Source organism: Hyperolius riggenbachi, chromosome 2 (assembly GCF_040937935.1).
Source record: "Hyperolius riggenbachi isolate aHypRig1 chromosome 2, aHypRig1.pri, whole genome shotgun sequence".
Taxonomy (NCBI): Eukaryota; Metazoa; Chordata; class Amphibia; order Anura; family Hyperoliidae; genus Hyperolius; species Hyperolius riggenbachi.
In genome coordinates, this window is record NC_090647.1 from 264,329,324 (window position 1) to 264,350,591 (window position 21,268).

A 21,268-nucleotide genomic window follows, 5' to 3' on the forward strand; every position below is an offset into this window, starting at 1 on the left:
TCTACATGTCTTTAATCTCTGTCAAATACTTAAACTTTGTGTACTGGATACACATCATGCATTCCCTAGAATTTGATAGATGATAATGTCAAATCTTTGGCATGTGGTATGTGGCACCAGAACAAGGACTTCCATTCATCCTGGATTTCCATTTAATCCAGGACCATCCATTGACAGTGATGGGTCAGCTTTGCGCTTGCGGGCAAAATGCAGGCAGCAGTACGCAAGCACATCATAGCGCATCGTACTGCTGTGCAGCGCCTTTGATGTGAACGGCAGAAGGGCTGTCTATGCCTTTCTGCCGTTCTTGCGTGTCACCACGTCATAAGCGCTTCCAAATGCGCACGGAAGCGCGTATGATGTGAACGAGGCGTTAGGAACGTACAGCCAGACTTTTTCTGTGTTTCAGCAATATTTACATGCGCTCTTGGTTACTAAACAAAAATTCATACTTCCTAGCAACTAAATCATGGCAAAATATTTCACTCCTCTACACTGCCTTCTTTGTCATCAATATCTTATGGAACAAGTTGCAGCCCTTAGAAGAATGGAGTGACAAAAGGAAGCCACACATGGGTAGACATCACTGTAGAATAATATTTCCTATGTTTTTTTCTCTATGGGGACGCAAGGGGGTGTGTTCACTAAGCTGCGGTAAGTGCAATACTGTGCGTAAAGTCTTACCGCAAGAACAGAATTCAATACATTCATTATATGCCATGCATTTCGCTCTACTCATTGTGCGGTAAGACCTTATACATGTTATTTTGTTTACCACAGTTATGTGAATCTACCTCTAAGTTCTGTACGGAGCTCTCTGCTGTTAGCCCACACTAAATATGGTCATGCACATTTCATGTAAGGCTTCCTTATTTTATACCACAGTGCCGAGTGGCCAGAAAACCCCAGGAATCTTCTGTGTACTTCATCTCAACTCCTGCAATGAGAAGTGATAACAGAGCCAGGCCTGGCTATCTGCTGATAGTCTGTGCTCTGTTCCATTCAGCTCTCACTTTCTTCTCCACACCCAAATTCATCTCTTCCCAGGATACAAGTGATTTACGTTATTCTGGAAAGCACATCACAAAGCTCATTCACAGGAGACATAAAATGTCTTCATCGCTCCACCACATTATTATTATTTTTTTCTTATTTCACTGCTTTTGCCATTTGTTTTCTCAGTTATTTTAACTTTCAAACATCGCCAGCCTTTAACTATAATGCAGTGACCCAGATAATTCTCGCCCAGCCAGAAATTGTGTGTAGTTATTTCAAGACTGAGCTTCTTTGCATTTTCACATGTTCTGAAACACACACTTGTATAAACCATTCATAATCTGAGAAGATAAACAGGCACATTGCTATAATAACAGCTCAGGTATGCACAGAGCACACCATCCATCACATAGCAAGACACCAGTGCAATGATGCTACATAATACTCAGGCTACGCACAACTAAACAGAGCCAAATGTGCATGTGCAGTAGCCACGCTCGCCCCAATCGGCCAGCTTTCAGAGGGGGACAGCGGCTAAATAGAACAGAGCAGAATAACGGTGAGGGACCAGGGCGACTACAGGGGGCTGCACAAAGCTCCAGGTAAGGTAAACTGGACACATTTTATTTATTTATTTATTGTATTTATAAAGCGCCAACATATTACGCAGCGCTGAACATTAAATTATATAGGAGTTTTATTAAGTCTGTTCTGAATTGTACACAAATACTCATTGGCACAACTTTTTGCCCTATTAAAGTGGATCTGAACTCTTGCACAGGACAGAAGGAAAACAGAGAAATGCACCCTGATTGTATTTAGAGAGTTTGGTCTATTTAATTCCCCCTCATTTGTGTCTAATCACAAGTTGTAATTTGATCTCCCCCAGTGTCACATGACTGCCACGGCAGATAAGCCCATTTGAAAGTACAGGCTGTAAACAATATGTCTGCTTCCATGAATCAGGAAGTAGAAACTGTGCAAATTTATTTTAGGATTTTATACAGCTGTAACAAATACACGTTTCTTGTTTAAAGGTTATTATGCTGTTGTGTATCTCTTAGAGCAGAGAGGAGTTCTGAGTTCAGGACCACTTTAAATAACCAAAAACAACAATATTCCACAGTGGTCTACTGATGCACAAAATATTTTATTAAATAACTGCAATACAAATCCCCTACCCCACTAGAAAGAGCAGCATGTGATGTTATACAGCCTGAACCATACACAGCTGGCTGTGTCACACAACTACACACTCATACCAAACCCATACAATTGTCTCTGTACTCCCGGGAGTCGATGGAAACCATCACTTCCTTAATAACAAAGATCACAATCGTATTGGCAGTATTGTCCAGTTCATAGGCCTCCTGTGGTATATATGCTAATCCAAGTGCGTATAAACACTAGTGTCCCGCTTAAGGTGATCACCTAATGGTTTCAAGGGCTAGAATAATACAGTTCATTGACGTATAGCTATACCAGTGTAGCCGGCAGTATGAGGAGGATAATTGTGCTCGTGTATAACAGCGTGGCGCACAGGAGGGCTCTCACCACCTCCTGTGATTTACACCGCTCCAGTACCACTTCACATCATGGGTGCAACACGCAAGCCAAACGCTGACACTCTGGATCCCCTCAGCCGCCGGCCAAAGCTCCAGCAGAGCTCAGTTCCGGACAATGGCCTCAATTCACTAAGATCATGCTAGAGATAATAAAGCAAGAGAAAACTTACCTCCACACGTGAGAGAGTTATCTTACCTCTTCATTCCTTAAGTTACCTCTCCTGTAGTTAATTTACCTCCTCTGTAGTTAATTTACCTCCTCTGTAGTTATTTTCACATGCAGTTAATTAACAGCCTGTCTTTAACTCTGGAGTTATTTTAAGGATTGGAGAGTTAATTTAAAGACAGAAGAGTTAACTTTAGGCTTGCCTGAGGTAAAATGTTTCCTGAATACTACATGCCTTATCACCATGGTAACAACTCTAGAAGAGTTATTAAAGACAGGAGATAAGCTTAGTGAATTGAGGCCATTGTGTAGCGGTGATATCACCACGCTACTCTCGCCGTAACTAGGTTCGCCGGCCCATCGGGCTTCGTCAGACGGTCACGTGAGTGGCACCGTCACGTTCATTTTAAAAGGTCCTCATACATCATTTTAATTTAAAAAAATAAATCATTCACTATAGATATTTTTCTCCACTCACCTCTCCGGCCACAAAAAACAGTAGTGGTGCTTCCTCATCTTTGGCTTTATATTGTGCTATTATCTTCTCTGCTATGGGTCTAACAAGTTCTTTTGCAGCTTCTGACTCTCCTTCATCTTCTGAGTCTAAAAGACACAATATTATGTCATGTTTTTCTTTTTCTTATTAAAATATACATTTAAAGTAATCTTCAACATGGAGATTGTAAAGGCCAATTTTCATATAAAAAAAAAACCTGCAGCACTATGTAGAGTTACAGACACTGACAAAAGTAAATGTTTTTTTCTCTTCTAACAAATCTGTCAGGATATATTCTCACTTTTCTTGTTTCCATGGTAGTGGAAAATGCCAGGAAGAAAGCAAGTGAGAAATTCTGAACAATTACTGGCAAATTTTCTGAATTTTGAAAAGCCCAAACCTGCTAGCACTGCTGTGTAATACAAATTTTTGGTTAAACAAAATATTATCATTAAGAGAGGACACCTACTGCATGTGGTTACTTTAGACCGTGTCGCTTTTCCTATACCACAGAACGCAGAAATGTGACAGGCTGATTTTAAAACACAAGCTGGTACTGTAACACAAATATATGTACATTGCATGTAATAGTATAGATTTTCTTTGCAGTTGATCTTTAATGTCATAGAACCTAGGTTCTCAAAATGTGGTACACGTATCCCTAGGGATACTTCTGAATAGAATGTTCTCGGAGGTCAGTCGAGTAATCTGGCATGCAATAAATTATAATTCTTCTCTGGTCTATGAAAAACTATAAAGTGCTTTCCATCGTAAAAGGATAAATGTACTTATAAATTGCTTCTTGATCAATAATTACTGATTTTGCTCCCATGAGGAGGAAGCTCTAAAGACCCCTTGGCTGAACACTCTGTACACTAATTCTGATATCTCTGCATTGCTGTAGGAAAGGTTTACTCACATGACTTGTAGATGAGGTCTTAAAGCCATGTTCTGTCCAAGCCTTAGGGCTCATTAAGACAGGCGTCTGAACCGGCAGCAGTGGTGTCTGGCTTAGATTATGTCAAAAGCTTTTCTACTATTAATCAGGAAAGAATTTGACAACCTTCAGCTGCGCTTCCCGACATTTAGTCTTTGCGTTTTGACTCCCTCGGGGGGACATGGAAGGGGCAGCATCCTGGACAAAATGAGAGGACAGGATCAAGAGTAGCGTTTGCGCTGATGGGAAATGCCTGAACTGACGTTTAAAAAGCGCTGCCCATTCATGTGAAGGATGAACGCCGCAACTGCCGTTTAATGCCTGTGTGAGCCGGTCCTTGCTGCTCCGGTAACTGCTTATCTCATTTCCTAATCGTGTATGGGTACAGGGCGGGACATGCACGGAGCAATGATCAGAGCTGCCTATACATCACAGATATGCAAGTAAAGCAAAAGGTCAATATACAAGCTGCTATGGAAAATTGTGACCAGCTGGAATGGTACTCAGTTCTCTTCAGGGGAGTAAAATCAGTAATGCATTAGGACTGCACAATTGGTCAGGAAGTAAACTAGGGTCATGTAATTAATAACTATAGCGTGCTTACCACTTAAATAAAATAGAATTAAGCAAATCCCCATTTACCTCTTGTGGCCTGTGAATTTAAACAAAGCACAAGTTTAGAATGAATGTTACTTTTGTAAAGGAAACCAGGACTGCACTGATGTGGAAACAGAAACTTTTGCACATGATACAAGCAGACTTTCTAAAGCTGGGACTCGCTATCAGCAGGGAAACAGGAAGCAAGTGAAACATTTCCCTTCCCAGGCTAAACACCCGCTGCCTTCCCATGAATTAATAACTTTGCTATAACAAAGGAAGTGGATTATAACACCCCTCTGCCTTGTTTCTGTAGAAACTAGTGTCATTATGTTTAACAAACAGCAGTGGAGGAAGCTGCCTGTACAATGCACTTTTCTGTGACACTGCCAGCGTGGGAGGTTTACTATGGTTTAATATCCAAGATCAGATTAATGTCACACAAAATCTCTCAGTGTGAAGTGCTCAGGGAGAGAGAGGTCTAAAGCATGCCAATAGCATTTCTACAATGCAATTGTCTGCTTGTGGCTGACAAGCTTTGTCAACAAGGCTTTAATGAACTGTCCATTGGGTATGCACCGCATGTTATTTTAAATAGTTGTGTGTGAAATGGTGTACCAATAGGGACATGCTGCAAGGTTTTCCTCTGTTCTGCACACTGCTGAATACTTTTGAGATCTGTGAGATCAACAATTTCATCAAAGAATAAAAAATGGTAGACAGTTCAGTCTTGCCTTGCTAGCATTAAATTGTACCTGAGATGGTACACTGGCCCTTATTTATACTGACCTGGGGCTTCCTCCAGCCCCATGAGCACCATGGCTTTCCTCGCTGTACTCCTCGGCCCCTCCATTCTGGCGCTACTACTCCCGGTAATCTGGTCAGTCGTGGTCAATCACGGGCTTCTGCGCATGCAGGGCTCGCCACGCGTGACCCCTTTGTGCTCCCGTCCCCTGGAGTGTTCTGCGGGGATGGGAGCGCGGCGGGGGGGTGCACATGCAGCCGAACCACGCATTCGCAGAAGCCCGTGACTGCCTGGATTATCAGGAGTCATAGCTGCAGAACGGAGGGACCAAATAGGACGGTGAGGGAAGCCACGGTGCTCATGGGGCTGGAGGAGGTCCCAGGTAAGTATAAATAGGGGCTAGTGAACCATCTCAGGATGGGAAAAACCTATCCTGAGCTCACCAGCAGGGATGAGCAAGAACAATTTTGCTAGAATCAAAATGGTCACAGGGAATGTGGGTGGGCAGGGCTTGGGATGTGTAAGTATGCTGTCGCCTCTCTTCCGATGCTTACACCCCTGCTTACACACCCTTCTCCCCGAGAAATCCATCTTGTTCATCATCACTCACCAGAAGAGCAACACTAATTGTGAAAGGCTCTGTTCAAGATTTTGTACCTCTACCTTGATTTTAAATTAAAAACTCTTTTCATCAGTATCATTTTTTTATATATACATCATACAAGATTTTTTCAAGTGAGGAAAATTTTGGTTAATCAGAGCTGAGTTACTTTGATAACCTTATCAAAGTAACTGAACTCTGACTAACCTAAATTTACCACCTAAATTGTTATTCCCTTTTTATTAGTTAGGAGCTGAAAACATACATACATTTCTGTGTATTCCCATTTAATAAATGTTAACTGCATGACTGAAATATCTAATAAAAATAATTAAATGAAACACAATTTTAGTATTATTAAAATGGTGCTTACAATACACATGGTTAAAGCAAACTTGAACTTAAAATAAACGTATGAGACAATCAATTCTATGTGTAGTACTAGAATCTCACGTTATTTTCAATTTGATATCTGAATATTAGGACTGAACTCAGCAGCTATGACAGTATAATATAAAATCAGCTTAAAGAGGAACTTCAGCCTAAACAAACAAACTGTCATTAAGTTACATTAGTTATGTTAATTAAAATAGATAGGCAATATAATCTCTTACCCACCCTGTTTTAAAAGAACAGGAAAATGCTTGATTTCATGAGGGCAGCCATATTTTTGGTTGAAAAAAGGTGACAGGGAGCATGAGACACAGTTCCAACTGTCTTGTGTGCTGATCACCCCTCCCAGTTGCTAGGCAACGTGAACAACAACATAGGAAATCCCATCATGCTTTTCACAGCTTTAGGGAAAAAAAGCCCGGGCAGTTTTCTTTGATGGGTGGAGCTTAGCTAAAAATGCAGCTAAAATTGATGCTTTAGTTAGAAAAACAAAGTTCTGATGCTGTGAAACTGTTAAACACCAAGCCTTTTCAGTTCTGCTGAGCAGATTTTTAGTCCAAAGGTTCACTTTAAGGCTCCCTTGCACACTGCAAATCCGTCTTGTGATTCCGATTCCGTTTTCAATTCCGATTTTCCCTGAATACAATCAACAGAAAAAAATCGGAATCGCATGCAGTGTGCAGGGAGCCTAAGGCCTCTTGCACACTACATGTGATTCTGAGTTTTGTTTTTTATACGATCCGATTTTTTATTCCAATTAAAAAAAAAGTAATGCATGCTGCTACTTTTTTATGCGGAATCAAAAACCGGATCGTATAAAAAAAAAAACGGAATTGCATGTAGTGTGCAAGAGGCCTAAGGTGCGGCCAATTTTTACGCAACTGAAATACATTGCAATCGCAATTGCTCAAAAAACGCAGAAAAAAATGCTGCATGTAGCACAATTGCATTTTGCGCTTATCACGATCGCCTTATACTTTTTATTGCAATAGCCATTTAAAAAGCGATAGCAATCATCGGCGATTAGCAGTAAACGACCGCTAATCGCCCAAGTGTGAACGGGCCCTAAGGCCTCTTTCACATTACATGACCTACAGTGTGACGTCAAAACGCACAGATCAACTCCTAGTGTGAAAGAGCCCTAAGACTCGGTGTCACTTTAGGTTTGATTTTCCAAGGATTAGGAATAAACAGATCATATGCATACTATTACAAATACTTTAAAATAATGCCCCCATTTTCTAACAGATTACCTGTCTGCTTCAATTTACCACGTACATTTTTCGTAAATTGCTATGATCTTGAATTTTTTTGTAAACAAAAATTACCTAATCTAGTATTAGTACATAACTTACCATATTTTTCGGACTATAAGACGCACTTTTTCTCCCCCAAATGTGGGGAGAAAAAGTTACTGCGTCTTATAGTCCGAATCAGGTACTTGTTTCCTTGGTCCGCAGCGGGGTGGCAGCAGCGCAAAACATTCTGAGCTGCATATGGAAACTGCTGTAATCATCCCCAATGTAATCATCCCCTTTGATCTTTAATCTCACCTAGCAGTGCGATCCCCATTGTTTCTAAGTGGCATTGGAGCAGCCCCTGTAGTAGCCGCTGTAGTCTTCACAATGCCTGTCCTTTGATCTTCCGTCTGCCTCATTGTTCCCCGCAGTGCGATCCACAATGTCTCTAAGTGGATTAAGAAAAGCAGCGGTAATCCTCCACAATGATTACTCTTTGATGTTGCACGTGCGTCGGGGTCATGTGATGATGAAAGTAAACAAACCAGTACGGAAGCCGCTGGGGACTCTGCCGCTATAGCGGCTGAAGATGTGCTATGTCAGCTTGCATCGCGCTGCTGCGGGGCTGCTGGGCAACATCAAAGAGTAATCATTGTGGAGGATTACCGCTGCTTTTCTTAATCCACTTAGAGACACTGTGGATCGCGCTGCGGGGAACAATGAGGCAGACGGAAGATCAAAGGACAGGCATTGTGAAGACTACAGCGGCTGCTCCAATGCCGCTTAGAAACAATGGGGATCGCACTGCTAGACACTCTGGGTAAGATTAAAGATCAAAGGCAGCTCCTATGCTGTTTAGGATCGTTGTGAATCACGCTGGCTGCTGATACCACCACCTCATTAGGACAGCATGGACACCCAGACCGGACCCAGCAACTGCCACCCAGGCTGGTGAGATCTCATGTAATGCTATTGTATTTGTTGGTTATTGTAGCTGGGGTGGGGGTTGTGTAGTGTGGGGTTGTGTACTGTAGTGTAGGTAGTGTTGTGTAGTGCAGTGTAGCTGGGGGGCAGCAAGGGTTAGTGCAGTGTAGTTTAGTATAGTTTGTGGGGGCAGCAGGAGTTGTTAGTGTAGCCTAGCAGTGTAACTTCGACATCTTGGGGGGAGGAAAGGCCCATAAGACACTCCTGGACCATGGATGCACCCAGGTTTAGTTTTTTTTTTCCCTGGTTTTTGCCCTATAAACCTAGGTGCGTCTTATATTCCGGAGCGTCTTATAGTCCGAAAAATACGGTAAAATGATCCCGCCATGAAAATAAACTAATACACTGTACCTATCCTTCTAAATATTACTTTTTTTTTTTTTTTAGATACTCAATGATTTTATTTTATATTTAAATGATTTACAAAGTAGATGTAATATTTTTTGTTTCTGCTCAATGCCAGTCTATTAAGTGTCCCAAAGCTAAAATACATGAACTATTGTCCTTTTCAATGTATACCTCTGCTCTCAGAAGTCATCTGCAGGAAAAGTTTTATGGCTGTAATTCCTTAACAGCAGGGGCGTAACTAGAAATCACCGCCCCCCCTGCAAAAATGTGGATGACCCCCAGGGCCGTTTTGGGGGCAGGAGGGGTCGCAGCATGAGGAGAGAGCATTACCTCACATCGGCGGTGAGGGGGGACAGTCCCCCTCACCCCAGTCTCTCCCCTCAGCGTGCTCCCCTCCTGCAATTATCAGTGGCAGCGGGCGGCGGCAGGAGCACATACCTCCATCCACCGCAGAGGTCCGATCTCTAAGTGCCTCATGACACTTAGAGAGAGTGGAACCTCCGGCACATGGAATGCATGGAGGTATGTGTTCCTGCCTGCCGCCACTGGTAATTGCAGGAGGGGAGCGCGCTGATAAGAGAGCCTGAGGTGAGGGGGGATGGAGTGTCCCCCCTCCCTTCCGTTGTGCGGCCATGCTCTCTCCTCATGCTGTGACCCCTCCTGCCCCCAAAATGGCCCTGAGCAGGCCCCGGGAGGCCCTGCCCCCCCCCCCCCCACAGGTGCAGGAGCTGCAGCCCCCATTGTTACACCCCTGCTTAACAGTGAGGGTTAAGCTATAATCCGACAAGCATTCCACAAAGAGAGGAGCTATCACTTGCATGCCTGAAGATTAACTCTTTCAAGCAGTAAAAGAAAAAAAGAAACACGGCCTGGTTATTAATGGGTTTGGCACTGTACATACACCTGTTTATTCAGGTCACATGTCACCTCAGGTACAATTTGATAAATAGGGTGGAACAGAGTTTGGGTACCAGTACATTCAGCAAGTACAGTTGTAGAACAAAATAACAGAACAAGAATTTTGCAGAAACACAACAATCATCTCTTTCCGTACCTACAAAAAGAACAAGGCAGGGCCCCTCATTTAGCTGTACTGCATTTAATTCCGTCAGCTCCACAACAGGTTTTGGGTGCCATGGGAAGTCTTTGCAGTCAATATCGTGAAGGACCTCTACTCTCCCCTGACGAGTAATGACCTCTCCTTTGGGGTCCAGTATAATGAGATTAGGAATACCTGCATGAAAGAAAACATCAACAAAGGATCAAGAGAGAACGACATGCTGCAATTTCATATATTTTAGCTTCTAGGCTGAAGGCAAAATATATCAACCCCATAAAGTAATAGTGTTTGTGAACTTACTCTTATGCTGGGCACACACGATGCAATTTCCCATCCAATCGGTGGGAATTGAGCAAATATTTCCGATACGTCCGATCTGTTTCCGATCGAGAAAGGGAAAGATTTTGTGAAGTTATCAGAAAATTGATCACTTTATCTATTGGGAGCAATTTGGACATGTACACGCTATAACTTCCTGTCTGATCACCCGTCAATCAGATGGAAAATTGCATTGTGTGTTCCCAGCATTAGCCCTGCATAAAAAGCCTGGACTCCTAATCAGTAATGCAAGATACTGGCATTTATTTACCCTATTATAGTAGTAATTTAGCTGTAATGTGTCCTGATTGACTAATGTGCTGCTACTGTTGAAAATAATCTCTACACAATTATCCTTTTACTGAAGTGCAGATAACATACAGGAGTATATACTGAGGACAATGGCATCAACAAGCTTATTTAGAAAAATAATGGTCAGTAATGCAAGCACGTTGCAATAATGATCAGAGCCTCATTTTAATCAGGCTTAAAATAAACAGTAAAAACACAAAAATTAAACCAGGGTCTGCACCTGCGCAGTAGAGCGGGCTTTGCTATTTCTGCCGAAGCCCATCGGAAAGCCACTACTGCACCTGCGTACGCCAGTATAGTGTCAGATAGTGCATCATATCTGATAGTGCTCCCACGGCATGCGCAAGTGGACTTTCCAGCCCTGAGCCGAGTGGCCGAGGATCCTGGTCTGCAATGTCCACTATCCAAGTGGAAAAGAGATAGAATATAAAGTTGTCCAAGCACAGCGAGGACTAAACCCAAAGCCAACTTACTTCACCGATTTGCAATAGAGGTAACATTATCAGAGGAGGGAGCATTATCTCATATGTCACTGGCGACAAGTAGATTTTTGGGGTTGCCATCGTTGGACACCCCACTTCTAAAGACGACGTGAAAAGCCTCTTTAGGACCCAGAGGATTCCCATTCCTGAGGTAAGTACCCCCCTAGGGACACTTTTCTCCCTTCAGGTACACTTTAAAAAAAGGTGACTAGGTTCTGCAAATCATTACACGCAAGTTCACTATTTCTATAGAAAAGGTACAGTAAACTTGATTACACTCCAATAGGCAATATTCAAATAATTTCTAATATTTATATTTTACATCCCATAAAAAATCTGAGTATTGTAGTAAAACATAACACTGAATGAATTGCTAAAAATTGAATCTCATAACTATATTCTGTAGTGTGACTTTACTGAGTCACGTTTAAAAGGAAAGGTTGAAACCTGTAGTTTCTACTGTTGAACTTATGGGAAATCCATATATCAAAGATTGTAATGTTTTCTGTTACTTATCAGACATAAGCCAAAGAATATGGACTGTGGGTGAAATTCTGTTTGTCTGCAAAACTGTGAGAACACTGAAAGAGCCATCAAAGCCACCACTCTGACAGGAGACACATTTGTTATATTTTTACCAATATACCGGTATGTCTAACGTTAAAGTGAACCTCCAGACTAAAAATCTACTCAGCAGCACTGAAAAGGCTTGGCGTTTCTTTAAGTTTCACAGCATCAGAACTTTGTTTTTTCTTACCCAAGCCTCATTTTTAGCTGCACAGAAGCTAAGCTCCGCCCCATCAAAGAAAACTGCCCGGGCATTTTTACCCTAATGCTGTGCAAAGCATGATGGGATTCCTGATGTGGTTGTTATCATTGCCTAGCAACTGGGAGGGGTGATCAGGACACAGGACAGTTGGAACTGTGTCTCATGCTCCCTGTCACCGCCTTTCAACCAAAAAGATGGCTGCCCTCATGAAATCACAAACATTTGCCTGTTCTTTTAAAACAGGGTGGGTAAGAGATTATATTACCTATCTATTTTAAATAACATAACTAATGTAACTGTATGACAGCATGTTTGTTTAGGCTGAAGTTCCTCTTTAAAGAAAACCTGAACTGAAATTAAAAGTCAAAATAAGCATACACAAGTCATACTTACCTTCCATGTAGTCTACTCCTCTCCCGCGTCCTGTTTGTTCACTGTGATCAAGGGAATTTTCCGTCCTCCATTTTGAAAATGGCCATTACCCCATAACAGCTTTCTGGTCAACACACAGTTAAACTGTAACATCGCCCACTTGAGCCATAAGGAAACATGGACATTTACCTGATGCATCGGTTTTCCTCTCAGCTATAACTGACAGCAACTGATATTTTACTGACAGCAACTGATATATTTCAGATCTGACAAAATATTGTCAGAACTGGAAGGGATTAATGTCAGAAGAAAATGGTGAGCTTCTGAGAGTAACAGATGGCAAGGTAACTATGCAATGTTCATTTAAAGTTACCTCATGTGTTTATTTTAAATATTTTTACTCAGTACAGGTTCTCTTTAAAGGACAACTGAAGTGAGAGGGATATGGAGGCTGCCATATTTATTTCCATCTAAGCAATGCCAGTTGCCAGGCCCTCCTGCTAATCCTCTGCCTCTAATACTATTAGCCATAGCCCCTGAACAAGCATGCAACAGATCAGGTGTTTCTGACATTAATGCCAGATCTGACAAGACTAGCTGCATGCTTGTTTCTGGTGTTATTCAGATATTACTGGAGAGAAATAGACCAGCAGGGCTGCCAGGCAACTGGTATTGATTAAAAGGAAATAAATATGGCAGCCTCCGTATACCTCATACTTCAGTTCCCCTTTAAGAATTGTTCCATGAAGTGCCAGTATAAAAGGGAAGACATTGTGTGGAAGATGCCAACCTCAAGTGACAGTGCAAGTTCTAGAGCTTATCCTGATTGTTAGTTCCCAGTTTGATGAGTCTTTGACACAGAAAAAATGAGTGTGCAGATGATAAAGGTGAAAATCCCAGCAAGAGTATTTGTTTTAGGTTTGTAAAGCTCTGTGGGGAAGCAAGGATACCCCCTCCAGAGCTTGTATGTTCACACATTATCTCAGCAAATGCTGCTGTCTCGTTTCTTTGTTAACAGGTTTCCTATTAAGAAAACTTTCACTTCAATGTAAAAAAAATAAAGAAGGATAGTACTTTTTTAGTTAAAAGCCAGCAATAACTTGCAAACACCTCCTCAAAATGAAAACTGTGCTTGCTTACAGTTATGGCAGCAGTGTACTTTCTGGCTTTTAATACCAATACTGTTACTGGTTTGCCATTTTCCTATTCTACACAAAAGGAAATAATCATTTTACATATGCTTTTAACTAGATTTGTGTTTACTGCAATGAGTCGCACATGTAAAAGGATGCCAGGGAAGCAAAATTTCTCTCAACTCTGGAACTGAACATCCCCCTGGTCATTTCTGCAGAAGCTCAGTACAATAGCCTGCAACAGACTCCAGAATGGAAACACAAACCAAAAACCAAAACACTTTCTAAAATCCTTGCATTGTATAATACTGATCTGGTATAGCAAAGGCTATTTTCCCTGAAAGTGGAGTTACACTTCCAATAGGATTACTTTCTGGCAGAAATTATTATTTTGGGTTCATCTAAGCAAAATGATTAACAGTTGAAGCAAAAAACACAGGGTTTCCGGCATAATATAATGAAAACGTGATAAGGGTTATTAATTCTAAATATAATCACAATTAATCCAAGCTAAGTTATGCAGACAGTTTTAAGATGCATCTAGTGCTAGTTTCTGAGGACTGACATAATTACTCTTACGTTCCTTACAGTGTTTAGTTAAGCAAAGTTTCTGTATCCAAAGGAAAAAGATTTTGCCAGTGTTTGGAAATGATACAGAAAGCTTACGCCGAATATAAACACATTGGAAACCCACATATACAAATCAAAATTTGTTAACACAGGCTTGATTCAGAGCAGACGGGGCCTATGTTCAAGCATGGAGGCTATTTGTTTACAACATGAACTCCTCCACTGCAGCCACACGCCTCTATTGTCTCAGGCAACTCTACTACATATAATCACCACTTCCAGAAACCATTTCTAATCCCCATAAAATAAACTGTACAAACAAAATACATGTTCTTAACCACACGACAAATAAAAGCTTAGAAGTAGCCGCCACAACTCTGACACAAACATGCTACAAGGCTTAGAACAGCCTTTCAGTTTAGACATCACAAACGCTATGGAACTAAACATGACTAAACATTTATCACTTGCTTAAGTGTAAATTTTCCGCATGGCATACACACAAATTTTAAGATATTTACATCGACTTCCCAATACTACTGTTTCTAAAAGAATGAAAATGAGGAACAAATACATTCATTTAAAAATAAGGCTTGATTGCTGGACATATGTTACCACACAGTCAAGGTTTCTGCAGACTTAGGGCCCGTTTCCACTAGGAGCGGTGTGATGCGGCTACATAGCCGCATCGCACCGCGTGTATGCTGAAACACATGCACGGCAATAGAAGAGTTTCCACTGTGTGCATGTTGTGCGGAGCAGTGCGGAGCGATCCGAGAATCTGCAGCATGCATCTGCGTCCCATCTCCTCCAATACGGGAGATGCGGAAGTGATGCAGCCGGCGGCGGAAGTGATGCAATGCGGTTAGGTAGCCACATTCGCATCACTAAGTAGTGGAAATGGGCCCTAAGGCTTTTGCAAGTTTTTTAGGTTTCACAATGTGTTGTGAAGATCAAAGATCCACAACAGTCATTGTATGATTCAACTTCTTGTTGGGAACAACACTGCATAAGCTGTAGATTACCCTCTCTTAAGTTTTCATGGTTGAAGCAATTTTTCCCCAACGGATGGCATGAAAATTTATCCGGGTGGGACACGACAGGGAAATGCAGGTCTGCCGCAACTCTGCTTACAGCATTGGAGGGGGATGAGGTTGTGAATCAATTGACAGTCGGGTGCTCACCAAAATTAGCTGGGTGGAGATCCTGACTAAAAGCTGGTGGAGTAAAGGACACTGTAAAGGATAACTGAAGTGAGAGCGATATGGAGACTGCAATATTTATTTTCTTTTTAAACAATAGCAGTTGCCTGGCATCCTGCTGATCTTTCATGCATCAGTAGTGTCTGAATCACTCACCTGAAACAAGCATGTGGCATATTCATTCAAACAGAATCTGATCTACATTCTTGTTCAGGATCTATGCTTAGGTCCCGTTTCCAATAGGGAAAATTAGGCCCGAATCTGCAGCATTTCCTTGCAGGCGGGATGCACGGGGGAAACGCTGCCTATGTGGCCAATGACTTGCCGTCCAGATTGCATGCTGTTGCGAATCTGGACAGCATGATGCATATTTCTGCAGCACGCACCTGAATCCCGATCTAGATGCCTTCTCGAATCACTTCAAGTGCCCCGCAGTTGCAGCACATTCGGTCTGCTGTTTCTATGACAGCAGAGCTCAGAGAGCAGGTCAAGAGCCAATTTCACTGGACAGGCCCGGTAGATCACAGGAAAAAATCTACCAGGAAGCTTCATTTCAAACACCCAGACACATGGTGATAGAGAAAAATGGATGCTTGCAAAATGTATTAATCAAAAGTTGATTTTTGAAAGCCAACAAGAAACCTTTAATAGCAGATAGTCATTAGAAGGTATTCCCAAAGTAACATTCCTTTAGATTGTAAGCTTTCAAGGGAAGGACTCTCTCACCCTTTTGTGTCTCAGAATTGATTTGTTTTGTGTCTTGGTATATGTTATACATTTTATTCATCATGTTACTTTTGTCACTGTAATTACCAATTCTGTGTTTTGTATATTGGCGTATACCATTGTCTATATATGGAATATGTTAGCGCTTTATAAATCTATAACACAACAACATTTATTTGTTTTACTAAGGAAGTTTTCTGGTCCATTACGCCACTATTAATGGACCACACATCAACTTTATTCTATTTTGTGATATATGGAGAAAACATGACTTTTTTAAATTGAAAAATAGAAAGAATTAAACACTTTTTCATAATGCATAAGTTAGAAAAGATTTAAATTTAACTTACAAATTACAGCAAAATCTAAAAAAAATAAATGCTGTCTGTCCACTTTCTGTTAGTGCATTCCCTTCATTCCATGTCAAAAACGTCACACACTCACATTCCTGAACACTGCTGAGCCAGCAATGACTGGGATAAAAGCAGAGGGAGCTACCTGTCTGTTAGACAACCCCACACAACACAAACCACATAACACTGAGGGGGCTGCTTTATGTAACTATCTCTACAACATAGTATGTGAAGTCACCAAGGGACTTATGTGTGTTCTGTAACATTTTAGCATAATGCATGTTATGTTATGTTGCAGGGAATGTGATGTTACTGTGATATACGGCAATGCATCCACTGTCCACAAAAATGTGTGTTGTCAGCTGCATTGGGTACCCTGAGAATGAAGACATTTAAAACAACGGGTCCACACTGTACTGTGGATTGTGCATGTACTTGTACAGCGCGTACGTGTACAACACTCTCGGCTTGCAACACTGGGTCCCTGCTATGTTCTCCCGATGTCTGCGTGGGTTTCCTTGGGGCACTCCGGTTTCCTCCCACATCCTTAAAGCATACAGATAAGTTAATTGGCTTCCCTCTAAATTGGCCCTAGGTAAAGATAGACATACATGACTATGGTAGGGATTACATTGTAAGCTCCTCTGAGGGACACCTAGTGACAAGACTATAAATACTCTTTAAAGCGATGTAGAAGATGTCAGCGCTATATAAATACTAAAATAATAGTACAGTATCCCTACACAGTAAGAACGGGCTTCAACAGGAATAGATTCAAAATTGTTCTTATCAGTAATGCTCCAGTTCACAGATTTCCTCAGAGGAGCTGTTTAGTTATGTGGGTGCCCATAAGAAAATCAGGGTGCATCTCTAAGGCCATCTAAAGTGGAGATATCCATTTTCTTTTATTTGCAACAGTCTATTATGCAATCTTGGTGACACTTCACAGTAGCTCACAAACACAAAGTTGAATTCCAGGTTCATAAATTGAACACACCAACCCCTATTTAGATTATAAATTAGATTATATTGCCCACTAGTTATTCTGTTACTGCAACCACTTTTCAATACAGGTTTCCCTTGTTTACAATATGCAGGGAAAGATGACTGAACCCTGTATATTTGCTGCTGAATAACACTGAGCATCATGAAGCTGAGCTACATACACACTTTACATTTTCAGCTAAGAAACAAATAATCATTTCAGCCAAGGAAAATCTAAATTGTGTACAGGTGTTTTCAAATGTCACTTAAATTCCCACAGTGGACAGTTTTTTTTTCTTCCACCCAACACCCCCATTCCTTAATCACCTTCCATAGAATGAAACACAATGGTTGATAGAGAGCCAACTAGCATGTATGTACAGCAATCATTCCTAAACTGTCCACCAAAACATTCACTGATGTACATAATACATAACCCATTTTAACCACTACACAAATACACCAAGAAAAACCTCTCACCTTGTATTCCAAATAACCGGTTTAATCGTGACCTTCTTGCCTCGTCACTGTATGGGACGGCCAACCAGGGCATCTCACTAAAATACTGGTTAAATGATTCTTCAGATCTGAGAAATAAATATATACATTATTCTAGGCCACAGTGATGCCAAATATTCACAGTGACGGTTCATTCATGGCAGCAGTGGTAATGCCAAATGTTGCTTTCTGTGCAAGGTCTGGTGTTCTTACAAGATCCCACACTATATCTGGTATGATGTAACTTTAATGCAAAACTTCAAGGACAACTGAAGTGAGAGGGATGCGGGAGGCTGCCATATTTCCTGTTAAGCAACACCAGTTTCCTGGCTATCCTCTGCCTCTAATACTTTTAGCCATAGACCCTGTACAAGTATATGCAGATAAGGTGTTTCTGACATTATTGTCAGATCTGACAAGATTAGCTGCATGCTTGTTCCTGGTGGGTTTCAGTCACTACTGCAACCAAATAGATCAGCAGGACTGCCAGGCAACTGGTATTGTTTAAATTGATATAAATATAGCAGCCTCCATATCCCTCTCACATCAGTTGTCCTTTGAAGTGTTAGCTTCCAACTACTGTCAAAGCTGTAAAGAAATGAAAAAAAAAAAGTCAAAAGCCTTATCTGAGCTATGCCATGAAGACCAGACTGTGCAAGCCCTTTGTTCAGTGGGTGAATTTAAAGCAGGGGTCCCCAACCTTTTGGGGGCACGGGTATGGAGGGGCGTGGCTAGTGGCGGCGGCAGTTAGCCCAGTATAGCAAGTATAGTTACCACAGTATAGCAAGTATAGTTACCACAGTATAGCTAGTACAGTTAGCCCAGTATAGCTAGTACAGTTAGCCCAGTATAGCAAGTACAGTTACCCCTGTATAGCAAGTACAGTTACCACAGTATAGCAAGTACAGTTACCCCTGTATAGCAAGTACAGTTAGCCCAGTATAGCAAGTACAGTTAGCCCAGTATAGCAAGTACAGTTAGCCCAGTATAGCAAGTACAGTTAGCCCAGCATAGCAAGTACAGTTAGCCCAGTATAGCAAGTACAGTTAGCTCAGTGTAGCTAGTACAGATAGCCCAGTATAGCAAGTAGTACAGCAAGTATAGTTGCCCCAGTATAGCTAGTACAGTTAGCCCAGTGTAGCCAGTAGTTACCCCAGTAAAACTGCCCCAGTGTAGGTAGGAGAGGTGCCCTCTCAACCCCCCTCCCCCCCAGCCCCCCCCTAAGCGGCCGCCGCTCCTGTTACCTTAAGTACAGTTAGCCCAGCCCAGCAAGTACAGTTAGCCCAGTATAGCAAGTACAGTTAGCCCAGTATAGCAAGTACAGTTAGCCCAGTATCACAAGTACAGTTAGCCCGGTATAACAAGTACAGTTAGCCCAGTATAGCTAGTACAGTTAGCCCAGTATAGCAAATACAGTTAGCCCAGTATAGCAACAACAGTTACTCCAGTATAGCAAATACAGTTAGCCCAGTATAGCAACAACAGTTACCCCAGTATAGCAAGTACAGTTAGCCCAGTATAGCAAATACAGTTAGCCCAGTATAGCAAATACAGTTAGCCCAGTATAGCAAATACAGATAGCCCAGTATAGCTAGTACAGTTAGCCCAGTGTAGCTAGTACAGTTAGCCCAGAGTTGCTAGTACAGTTAGTCCAGTATAGCAAATACAGTTAGCCCAGTATAGCAAATACAGTTAGCCCAGTATAGCAAATACAGTTAGCCCAGTATAGCAAGTACAGTTAGCCCAGTGTAGCTAGTACAGTTAGCCCAGTGTTGCTAGTACAGTTAGTCCAGTATAGCAAATACAGTTAGCCCAGTATAGAAAATACAGTTAGCCCAGTATAGCAAATACAGTTAGCCCACTATAGCAAATACAGTTAGCCCAGTATAGCAAATACAGTTAGCCCAGTATAGCAAATACAGTTAGCCCAGTGTAGCTAGTACAGATAGCCCACTATAGCAAACACAGTTAGCCCAGTGTAGCTAGTACAGATAGCCCAGTATAGCAAGTAGTACAGCAAGTATAGTTGCCCCAGTATAGCTAGTACAGTTAGCCCAGTGTAGCCAGTAGTTACCCCAGTAAAACTGCCCCAGTGTAGGTAGGAGAGGTGCCCTCTCAACTCCTGTTACCTTATGAGCGGGCGGTCGCTTTCTTCCTTATATTCCCCCAGGCGCTCCTGTCCTCGGTTGCAGCATCTCGTAATACAGCAGCGCTTTCCGCGGCAATCGCCGTTACCATGGAAACCGCTGCCCCACCTCCTTCTCTCCTTACAGCAGCCGCACAGAAAGCGCTGCTGTAATAAATGCTGCAAAGAGGAGAGGGGCTAGCCGCTATGGGATTGGGGAATATAAGGGAGGAAGCGGCCGCCCGCTCATAATCTAACAGGAGCGGCGGCCGCGGGGGGGAGAGGGAGAAAGGCCAGATCCGCCGCGGCCCCCCAGAAATTTGCCCACAGACCACCAGGGGGCCGCGGCCCCCAGGTTGGGGACCTCTGATTTAAAGGACACCTGAAGTGAGAGGGATATGAGGGATATGGAGGCTGCCATGTTTTTTTCTCACAAACAGTACAGGTTGCCTGGCATCCTGCTGATCATTCTGGCATTAGTGTTTGAATCACACACCTAAAACAAGCATGCAGCTAGTCCAGTCAGACTTCAGTTTGCATTGTTTAAAATGGATTAAATTCATCAACCTCCATATCCCTTTCAGTTTAGATGTCCTTTAATGATCTAATGAAGGTAGGCAACAATAAAAATGGACTCCATAACTATATTTTTGCAACAATAAATGTAAAGTGCAACATACCAAATAGCTAGCATACTATCTAAACTATAACAATGTCAAACGTACATACAATACTTTATCCTGCATCAAAACACACATAATCTTTTTTGCCTTAAACCATTCAGGACCAGGCAATTTTATTTTTGCATTTATGACTATCAATTAAAAGGAACCTGAAGTGAGAGGGATATGGAAGCTGACATACTTCTGTAATTTAAAACAATACCAATTTCCTGGCAGTATTGCTGATACTCTGCCTGGTATTACCTTAAGCCATAGACCCCTAACAGGCATCTGACAAGATTAGCCGCATGCTTGATTCAGGTGTGTGATTCAGACACTACTGATGCCACAATGATCAGCAGGACTGCCAGGTAACTAGTTTTGTTTACAAGAATATAAATATGGCAGCCTCCATTGACTTCTTCCTTCGGGTTCCCTTTATTTATTTTTAATTCTCTAAAATATCATCTTAATTATTAATAATGATTATTGTTACATAGCAGTCAAACGATTGTTTATTAGGACCTCAAAAATGTACCAAATACGCTGGAATGTAAAGCAAGGGTTTTTGCCTCAAAATAACATTGCATATCAAATCCTTGTTTATTTTGTAGTCACTGATCCAGAGAGGACATG

General features: G+C 41.8%; 1 protein-coding gene across 1 annotated transcript in view; it reads right to left on the bottom strand.

Moving 5' to 3' along the window:
- The window catches only part of NXN (nucleoredoxin), a 186,433-nt gene that overhangs the window by 29,554 nt on the left and 135,611 nt on the right, over positions 1-21,268 (bottom strand). Inside the window, exons 5-7 of the mRNA XM_068268609.1 lie at positions 17,828-17,934; positions 10,121-10,300; positions 3,206-3,330 (exon numbers count right to left, since the gene is read on the bottom strand). Of these exons, the coding sequence (XP_068124710.1) occupies positions 3,206-3,330; positions 10,121-10,300; positions 17,828-17,934 (412 nt within the window). The remainder of the gene's footprint in view (positions 1-3,205; positions 3,331-10,120; positions 10,301-17,827; positions 17,935-21,268) is intronic.